Source organism: Pteropus alecto, unplaced genomic scaffold, assembly GCF_000325575.1.
Source record: "Pteropus alecto unplaced genomic scaffold, ASM32557v1 scaffold189, whole genome shotgun sequence".
Taxonomy (NCBI): Eukaryota; Metazoa; Chordata; class Mammalia; order Chiroptera; family Pteropodidae; genus Pteropus; species Pteropus alecto.
Window position 1 is genome coordinate 453427 of NW_006442117.1, and position 10306 is coordinate 463732.

The 10306-nt window shown below is 63.9% G+C and overlaps 1 protein-coding gene across 1 annotated transcript in view; it reads right to left on the reverse strand.

Moving 5' to 3' along the window:
- Positions 1 to 341: 341 nt before the first annotated feature.
- Positions 342 to 10306, reverse strand: part of CUNH1orf198 (chromosome unknown C1orf198 homolog) — an 11549-nt gene continuing 1584 nt past the window's right edge. Inside the window, exons 2-3 of the mRNA XM_006920720.2 lie at positions 3571 to 4086; positions 342 to 2520 (exon numbers count right to left, since the gene is read on the reverse strand). Of these exons, the coding sequence (XP_006920782.1) occupies positions 2464 to 2520; positions 3571 to 4080 (567 nt within the window). The 5' untranslated portion in view covers positions 4081 to 4086 and the 3' untranslated portion in view covers positions 342 to 2463. The remainder of the gene's footprint in view (positions 2521 to 3570; positions 4087 to 10306) is intronic.

A 10306-nucleotide genomic window follows, 5' to 3' on the forward strand; every position in this document is an offset into this window, starting at 1 on the left:
TGGACCCCTGGACACCCTGCTCAACCTCACCGCCTGCGCGCCACCGAAGCGGGTGTCCGGCCACGCCCGGCTCGCGGCTGCTTCTGCGGGAACTCCGCTGGGCCGCGTCCAGGGTGGCGGCTGTCGGGAAGTGGCATCTGCTGCTCCCAGGCAGTCACTCGATGCGCTGTCCGTCCTTCGAGACGTGCCTGGCGTCTGTGTCACCCTGCGGAGCCCCCCTTCTGCCCGGGACCGCCCTGCGTGGGCCCCCGGAGGAGGCGTGAACCCTCCCTTCCCTGGGCTCGCAGAGGGCGCCCTACCAGCCTCCAGGCTCCCGCAGAGGCCCAGACAGACACGTCTACAATGTTTTAAACGGCTTTATTAAAGGCTGTTAATACAAAATACGACCAAGGTACAAGTGGTCAGTAAGAACTCTCATTTTTGAAAATGCGTATCAAAGAAAGGGAGGCCCCCCGACACCCCGTGGGGGGGGCTGCACCCCCTCTGTTCCCAGGGCAGGTGGCACCGCCAGAGGGCAGGGGACGGGCCCCAGGCAAAGGGCTGAGGCTGGTTTCTGACTTCTCGGGGGAGACTTTGCAAAATACAGTCACGCAAAGCAAGACACGGTGCCCGTCTGAGTCCCAGGTGCGGGGGAGGGGGAGGGGACTCCAAACCCCGCACCGGCTTCGCCGAAAAGCGCGCTTTTAAAGGTAGAAGCGGAGACTCCCGGCTTTAGAAGCTCGAGGGTGGCAAACGCGGGAGCGTAACGCGCCGACGTGGACACGCCGGACGGAGATGGCCGGGAGCGGGGACCCGGACCGTGCAGACGGCGGGGTGAGAGGCCACCCTGAGGTCAGGGAGGACGAGGGCCGGCAGCCCGCATCCTCCGGCCGCTCCCCGGACCCAGCCCTTCACTGGGGCGGGACTGCCTCGGGGACCCCCTGCGGACCCCAGCTTGACGACAAAGTGGGAAAGAAACCAGAATCGTCCCCCAGGACAGACCCGTGGCCGCGGGCTGTCGTGAGAGACACATCTTTCTTCCCTGCCACCAACGCCGAAGGACGCAGGCTCGCATCTGCCCAGCCCCTGGTTTCTGAGGGGCCCCCGCCCTGCTGACTGTGGGGGTTCCGGGGCTCCGCCCCCCACCGTGCTAGCGACCTCTCTTCCCTTTCGCGTTTTAATCTTACTTAATCGGTACAGAAAAGACCTGCATTTGTCAAGATGCAGTCGCCAGAGCAGCAGGTCGAATCCAAGCCCCGAGGGACCAGATGGGATTCGGGGACATCGAACGCCTGGCAGGGACTCAACCAAACGCTGGCTAAGCCACAGCTTTGGCAGAGACTTTCCCAGAAAAAAAAAAGGTGCCACGTTGCTCTCTGTTGGAGCCGGAAGCCCTTTTAGAAGGTCCCACGGAACGGAAAGGCATTTTGAAAAGACACGCGTGGCACAGACGGGCGCTCACTGGCAGGACTCGTGGGATTAAGGCTTCGGGTGAGAACACAGTGGAGGTCACACGTGGGCACGTCCTGCAGGCTCAGGCCATCGCGCCCCCCCCAGGGCACAGCGCCCCGATCGTCAGGGGAGGGGCCGCCAAGTCCCAGTCCAGGGGACACCGTCGCCATGACCACAGAGGTCTGTGGGGGGCGCTGTGGGGCGCTGCACAAGCTGGTCAGGGCTGGGGAAGCATCCCTGACACCCGCCATCGGCCATCCTCCTGCAAGGCCGGGGGCGGGGCACCCCCCAGGCCGCCTGAGCGGGGGACTGCGGCACGGAACCCGGCACAGACCCGAGGAAGGTGGTAACCCTACAACCGCTAAGTCTAGATACAAAATAACCAAAAGCTGATACAAAACGTTTACACGTGCAACTCTTAAACAATGCTGACTAGTCTGAAGAAGCCTCGGGGCAGCGTGGAGACACCCAGTCCACTTCCTAGGATGACGCCAGGGTGGGGTGGCTCACACAGCAGCGAGTGTGGCTTCGGCGAGGGCAGCCCTGAGGCGGGTTGCGGGGGGCTCGGGGCGTGGGGAGCAAATCTTTCCACGGCCACAACCGGCACGCTCGTGTCACCAGCTGAGGACGCCGGTGACCACTCATCGAAGGTAACCGCACGCATTCGAAGAGGGAGGGGCTGAAGGAGAGGGTGGGGGTCACTTTTACGACTTCTGTGACATGGCTGAGCAAACCCTCTCTCTGAGGAGGGGGACAGAGGATTTACTTGAGAGAGTTATTGGATTCCTAACAGGTTTTAAAAATTCCACATATAAAACTCCCGTTATCAAATCATTGAAAACTGCACATGTATCTGGTCTTACGAAAAAGTGGAAAATCCGCAAACCTGGGCGAGGTGATATTCACCAGTTTCCCAGAGTCGGAAAAGCAAACGGAGGCCTGGCAAAGGCGGGGCGCTGCCCGCGGCCGCTTCGGGGAACGTTTGGGGGGGTCTTGTTTTTTCGTGGGGTTTTTTTGGGGGTCTAACACATTTTACCAGTTGTCCAGAAAATCAAATCCCGTCTTCAAGATGACGTTACTCGAGGTGACCTGCAGAAGGACAAAAACAGCAAAGTAAGGCATGAAGGTTTCTTTTTTCAGTTTCGCAGAATCTAAAAACAGCATCTCATTTAAAATGACCCAAATGAAGAGCCCGCTTCTGTCTCAGAGGCAGCTCAACCTCATTAGCTGCAGTGCTTGGAGCCAGACAATTAAATACCATTCAAAGCGAGGGTCTGATCCCCAGCCCTCCGACCCTCCTGCCCTCCTGCCACTGCCCCCGGATGTGTCTGCGAGCAGCTCCCAGACCCGCTGCAGAGGAGGAAAACGCTTTTCTCTGAGTGGCAGGCAGGTTCAGCATCGCCACGGACTACGAGGACACGCTGTAAAGTCTTTCCGACGTCACGCAAACTTGCGCACTCGAGGGACTGAACGATATGGGACGAGGATGTAAAGCTTACTTCTTCCAGAGTAAGTGGAAGGCTCTGGAGTGATTTTCCCGAGCCCGGGGACATTCTTCGGGTCAAAGGTCACCCACATAATGATGTGGGGTTGACCTGAGGCCCCGTGAGCTGTCGTAGACACATTTCTACAGGCTCCCGCCAGCGCCTGTGACCTAAGAGGCCCCTCCCACTGCCGATACCACGTGGATGTCCCCTGCGGGCTGCGGCCTGCCTGCTTGGGCACGGACACTGGCTGCCCGTCGTCCACTCAGCTGGCCAGCGGAAGGTGCTCATGTGGCAGCAGTGGACACGCAGCCCCCCAGGTGGCATTTCACGCTGTGCTGGGTGCTCTAAGCCGTTCGCTCAGCAGACTCCATGTGCCTTCTCTGACTCTGTCCCCCAAAACCTTCCTGTGTCTCCCATATTTCTCCTGCAGTGGGAAGACCCCACTGCAGAGGGTCAGGGAAAGGTCACTAGTCAGAGACAGGCGGACGACAGACTCAGCTCCCTGCACATCGTCAGTTGCCGAGCTCAGTGACAACCGGCCGGCCTCACCCCAAAGGCCCTGGGCATGGGCAGGGGACAGGGGAGCGCGTCTGCGGCCCTCCGTCCTGTGGGCGACTTCCCCAGGTCACCCCCGGAGGAAGGGGCCACCCACCTGTGGAGGCCCGGGGTCCGAGAACAGAGCATCTGTGTCCTCCTCGCCCTCCGGGCCGGCCTCGGGAGCAGGCGGTTTGCCCACAGGCTCGGAAGCGGTGGCTTCATCTTCTGTGCCGGAGCAGGCCTGGACGGGCTGGGGCCCCTCGCGCTCCACGCTGGTGCTGGGAACGACACGCGGCTCCTGGCGGAGGTGGCTGGGCTTCTCGGCCTTGGCCTCCCTGTCCTTCGGGGCGGGCTCCTGCCTGTAGCTGGCTGGCAGGGCCTTCCCGCCTTTCTCCATGGACTTGATCTGGCTGGGCGTCAGCGACGGGAACTCGGCCTGGGGCCCTGCCCCGCGGGACCGCTCGGCGCTGATCTTCCAGAAGGGCGCCTCCTCCTCCTTCCCGACGGGGCCCAGGGCGTCCGGCCCGGTGGCCTTGCCGCCCTGGGCGACTCTGCAGGGCTGCTTGGGCTCACTGGCGGCACCGCCGGGCTCCTGGGTGGACAAGGAGCAGACGCTGAACTCCATCTGACTCTGCGGCAGGCACAGGAGGGGAGGGGACAGGGACCGTTACACGCCGGGCACGGCCGGCCAGCTCGCACCCCGCCCGGCAGCCAGGGCGCCGCTGGTGTCCATTTGCTCTAACGTCCTTTTCCTTATTTTAAATCTGATCGGCTCTGCAGCGCAGCTCGTGAACTGGGCGGCGCCCCATGCAGAAGCCACAGAGCTGCTGCCTGTCCTGAGTGTCCACCTTCACCACGCATGGGGACGCAGCAGCAGCTGATCCCATGACCCCATCACGGCCCACTACGGACAGCTCAGAGACCCCGAGTCCTACTGGCCACTGGGGACCCTCTGCCTGGCACCCGCCTGTGGCCTGGGGCCTCCTCCCAGTGCCTCCCCGAGGAGGGGCTGCAGGGCGGTGACCCCCGTCCCCCGCAGGTGCACACCCCGGCTGACACGGCACCGCCCACGGGTCAGGCCCCCACTGGCCTCCCCCTCCCCACCTAAATCCAGTGGAGCCAGACCCCGCCTAAGGCGGGAAGGTCAAGGGCAAGCCTGAGTGCTCTGCAGAGACCAGCCCCGGCCACACCCTGCCTTCACAGCTGCTAGGGACTGAACCACATCCCCAAACTCACACGCTGAAGCCGAAGCCGCAAAAACGATGGTGCTAGGAGCTGGGCCTCGGGGAGCGGACGGGTCTGCAGAGGTCACGGGGGCCACCGTGGGTCAGCGCCTCGTAAGGAGGTGCAGTCGCTAACCCTGAGGCTCTGGCCAGGGCCCGGCCACACCGGCCGAGTCCTGTCCGAGCTCCACACGGCTGGCAAGGAAGACGTGGGCTGCTTCGGCCCCGGCGGTGGGATTGGTGACAGAGCCCGAGCTGACCACGACGGTGTCACCACGTTTCCTCCCGAGACGTGGCCACTAAGCCCTGCTCCGAGTTCGCGCCCTGTTCCTGGTCCTGGAAGCCAGGACCCCGCGCCCGCCTGGGGCCCCGGACCCCGAGGGCCTGGCCCACACCGCGCCCGGTTCCCACGACCTCCCACGACCCCCCACAACCCGGCCCACACCGCGCCCAGTTCCCACGATCCCCCATGACCCCCCATGACCCGGCCCACACCGCGCCCGGTCCCCTGACAGCGCTGAGCTCCTCCCGCCGGCAAACGGTTAGATGGGACCTGGGCCCCCTCAGGGCAGAACATACCGGAGGGGTCGGCACCCGTGCCCCAGGGAACCCGAATCTGCCGCCTGCCACCCTCTGCGGAGACCCGCGGGGTCACCTGCTCCTCGCCACTGCCCCTCCCTCGCACGTACCCACCCTCGTTGTTTCAGAATAAAAGCAAGTGCACCGCACTACAGAAATTTTGAGAATCGGAAGGAAAACGTCGCTGGTGAGCCGTCCCCCTCCCGTAACCACCTTCCGGTGCCCTGGCGTGATCTTCACACACGTGCTTCACGAGGCGGCGGTTGTGTTACGCGGATAATTTGGGGTGTTCTTTCTCACTTAATCAAAAGCATCGCCCACGGGGTCACGCGATCTTTACGACCGTTGTCTTTAACGGGTGTGAGCAGCTGCCCCACCACCTACTTGGCCACTTTCTTATTACAAATTTGTTGCTTCTCATCTTCATTATAATTAATGTCACCGCGAGCATCTTCCCCTACACAGCTCTGCCCCACGGGGAGTTAATCTCCTCAGACAGATTTCCAGAAATAAAACGTCCAAACACAAAAGGCCCTTCTAAAAAGACGGTTCTAGATGCTTCCATGTTACTGGGTTTGTTTTCCGGGAGCTGCCTCAGCGCCTAGTGCCACCAGGTAAGTCACCGCGCCCACGTCGGCTGCTTGTGCCACCTGTATGTGAAACGTGGTTCTTCGCTCTAGTGCACGTTCCTCCACTCCGTCACGGCTGATCTGGGTGTCTCCGTGTTGACAGACCGCGCTCTCCGGGGACTCTCCCCAGCGGGCACGGGCACGTGAGGACAAGGACGAGGACACGGCTTTTCCTGGGGAAACTGCAGACCCTGCACCCACACAGCGGCACGCTCTTGGGCTGAGCTTTCCAGAAGCCTGGATTCCGACAGCCAGAGGTCCCCCCTCGAGGCCGAGCGGTGAGGTGACGAGGCCACATCGCAGGCCCAGGCTGCCCTGAAGGTGACGAGGCCACATCGCAGGCCCAGGCTGCCCTGAAGGTGCCGAGGCCACATCGCAGGCCCAGGCTGCCCTGAAGGTGACGAGGCCACATCGCAGGCCCAGGCTGCCCTGAAGGTGACGAGGCCACATCGCAGGCCCAGGCTGCCCTGAAGCTCCACGTTGTAAGGAAGGAGCCCAAGAAGACGACTGCGGAGGGCTGGCCATGCTGGACGCCATGGCCAGGGCCGGGCAGAGCGCACAGGACGCGTCCAGCGTGGCCGGCACGTTTTATTGTCGGTTTTGGAGTTTTTAAAACTTTTCCTTCTACAAGTGAATAAATGGCGGTTCGGAGCCGTTCGGTAAAGCGCCCTCGGTCACTAGCCCATCGGGAGTCACCAGCCCATCGGGAGTCACCAGCGGGGGCTGTGACCTGGACGGAGGGAAGTGCAAGGCCTGGGGCCGTGCTGGGCCCCGTGGAGCACGCGACAAGCCCGCGGCCCCAGGGACGACGGCCACGAGCGGCCGAGAGCCTGGTCCCCAGCGGGGCCTCCGGGCGAACGTCCGGGCTGTTGCTAAGTGAACCATTCGCAACGCTCTGCGTTATTTCCGAATTTCGCAATGGAACAGAAAGCCACTGCGGGAGCAGAGATGACGGTTTCCTTAAACAAGCCACCTGCTGACCCCTCGGAGGTGGGGACCGAGGCTCAGGCCAGAGCCACCGGAAGCTGTCCTGTGGGGAAGGCACTCACCGAGCGCGCTCATCAAGCCCCGAGCTTCGTTAGGGTGAGCCTGTTCTCTGACAGGGACCTCGGCTTAGAAGCCTCTGGAAGGCCGGGGTGGACGCCTGTCGCGTGGAGGGCAGCAGCAGGCTGCGAGGGGTCGCCGGGGAGATGGGAGGTCACAGGGCTCCGAGGGACTCTGGACACTGTCAAAAGGGCAGCGAAGCAGCACGGAGCGGGCGTGACACCCTCCGACAGACGAGGGCCGTGTCCGCGGCTCCCTGGGCCCCCGGACACCACTGACAGCTCCTCGGCGGCGGGGTCACTCGGTTAGAAGTAGCGGCTACCTGGTCTGGGGGGCTTTGGGGTGAAAATGGGGAAACCGAGAACTCACAGAAGAAAAAGGATCCTGCGTCTCTGCCTCTAAGTCTTTGTCCCCGGGCGTGATTTTTATTTTGCAAATAAAATTTGACTACGATCTCCTTTAAGAAGTCTTGGCTGTGCTGATGCTGGGGTCCAGTGCCCCTGCTCACCCCAAGGAAACAGCTTTGTTCTTGTGCTTAAAACACACACCTGTTGGGAGGGTGGAGGGTGGGTGGGCTCACCTGCCCGGGCCCAGGACCTCCATCCAGCAGCAGCCACGGAGCCGGTCTGGGGGAGCCCCTCCCTGGACTGCAGCCCCTGGGTCTCATCCTGTGAAGGTGCCGTGCTCAGGAGGCCAGGGTGGAGCCGGAAGTGGCTCGGAGACGCACAGTCCTGCCTGCGGTCACAGAAGTGGGGGGGTTCCACTCGGGCTCCCCGTGCCGATTCCACGGTTTCACTGCTTTCCGCTTCCAACAAGATGCTTCCAGACTCCGCCCACGATGCCCCCCGCCCCCCTCCCCTCCAACCTGCTCCTCCTGCAAAACCGTGGCCAGCTGGCCGCCAGCTACCCTGCTGGGCGCCCCCCGCCCCTGCTACCCCGCCCCAGCTGCCTGCCCCAGACTGGCTTCTCCCTCTTTTGGCACAAGAGGAACGGGGTCAGATGTGCAGTGCCCGCCAGGTGTGGGGACATTGTCTGGCACACAGTAGGTGCTCAGGAAACGCAGAAGCTGCCCTGTGCTCCTGGCTCCCGAGGTCCGAGCTTAGCTGAGCTCCGCCTCCGATCACAGTCCTGAGGCCCCTGTGGCATCTCCCTCTGGTCACTGGGTGTGGCGCGCAGACACTGTCCCCAGAGCTGGGACAGGCAGGCGGTGTCTTGCCCTAACGGCGGAGCTGGGGTGAAGCGCTCTCTGGGTGCCCAGTGTCGGCTGAAGCTCCGTGCTCAGGCCACTGTCCCGTCCTGGGGACTCTCCCAGAGCCCAGGGTCTGGGACTCTGGGGCGTGACCTCACCTCCCAGCATGCCTCTGAAGGTCATGCCACACCACAGGGTCCGAGACGGGACCTCTGACACGGGCGGATCGGCGGACGGGAGGGAACAGCCCTGCGTCGTGGAGGTGACAGGTTGTCGGGGGGACCCCTCCGGACCGTGGTGGGCACGGGAAAGTGGAAAAATAAGAAGGTTCTGGATGGAAAGACAAAAGTCTTTCTCCAGGTGTGGAGGAAAAACAAGCTCTTGGGTGAGGAGGTGACGTCGGCCCCGTCCCACGGCCCGGAGCCACACGGAGCTGAGGCCCAGCAGGAAGACACCGCGTGGGAAGGGCAGCTGGGGGGTCCGCACGCTGCCGCCGCCTGCTCTGGGCCTGGGCAGGAAATGGGGTGAGAGTCGGCTCGGTGGCGGCTGATGGCTTCGGTGTTGGGACTGGAGGAGGGCGCTGGTCAGCAAGCCCCCTCCCCGCAGGACGCAGACGGCCCGCCCGGCGGCCCAGGCACCGGCTGAGGTCCCAGAGGGCGCACCGGGAGCCCGGGCTGGGCGTCGGCCTGCCCCGCGGGCAGGTGGGTCTCAGCGGCCACGTCCGTGCTAAACTCTGGACGACCACGGACGGCCTGTCTTTACGCCCCCTCACTGGGGAGCAGCGCGTGACCTCTCGGTGAAGGGAAAACCGAGCGTGCACGGCCGAGGCCCGCTGTCCGCCCTGGAGGCCTCGGCAGACGTGAACTGAACGAGGCCGCGGCTGCGGAAAGGCTGCCGGCCGGTCCGACGGTCTCCGGGGCGAATCCGGACAAGCTCTTGACGCGTCGACACCCACGGCCCAACGCTCCTCTGGGGGAGGAGGAGGACGGAGAGGCAAGACAGCGAAACCTCCGGTCCCCAAACCAGGGCAGTGACAACCCGACCGGGAGAGACAGCGTGACTCGGCCATCGGAGACGGGGCCGCCAGGCCCTCTGGCCAGCGGGGAGCCTGCTGGACGCCCGCCCCCGCCCCAAGGCACCCGGCACGGACGGGCGAAATGACCCGCTGCCGTGAGGTCGCCAGGGGGGCACGGCCTCGAGTGGGCGGCTGAGGGGGTGGTGCTGCCGGCCCGAAGGGGAGATGCCACGGAGGACGAGTCTGCGGTCCTGCACTCAGCCCGGGCCACCTGCCCCAGGTAAGGCCACTTCCGCCAGTCTGTGGCTCTCCAAGGAGGTTCTGACTCGGCTTGTAGTCCTAACGCAGAGCGGGACAAAGCCTGGGAAGCAGGGGACAGGGCGCTGGGAGCCTCAGGCTGGAGGGGGTGAGTGGGGGGCCGTCTGGAATGCGAAGCTGGCTCGTGAAGACAGGCGGGGACAGGCCCTGCGGTCTGAAACGCTCTCCGCCAGGTCTAACGTGGACTGTGCACGTGCGGCCTCGAGGGAGAAACGTGGGGACACAGTGGGCCTGACGACTCATGACATAAGCGGTTTTCCCACCGAAGGGAGCAGGAAATGGGACTGAGAACGCTGCGCTTTGTACCACGGGGACACAGTTAACCCGGGTGACGTCGGACTTGATCTCACGGAGCCTCTCGATTCACCTGGTTCCCCGGGAACCCGGCCGGCACCTGCGGACAGTCAGCGCCAGTGGGGTCCAGGCCGTCCGCCTCAGCTGTCCTGTCTCCAGCCCTTTTCCAGGCTCCCGTCCCCCACGCTGGCCCCAGGAGCTGAGCCCATCTCGGCAGCTGTCGCAGGCGCCACCCGGTCCTGGTCCCCGAATGACGTCTGCACAAGTTCGCAGCAGATGACGCGTGCCACCCACAAACAGCTGCTTTGGAGACGTTTAACAGGGGCGTTCTCGAGAGGGCGGGCCCTGCCCCGGGGACACGGCGGCCTCCGGCCTCGGGATGCTTCACCGCGCACTCTGGTTTCTCCGAGTTGTCATGGCTGCGCAGCATCGGGCGGAGGGCCCAGCCCGGGAGGTGCCTGCGCATCCCCACCAGCTGTTGGCTGCCACGCAGAGTGCCCAGCTGCGTGCCGCTCCGTTTCACCTCGGGCACCCGTCAGGGGGCCCACGTAACAGGAAGC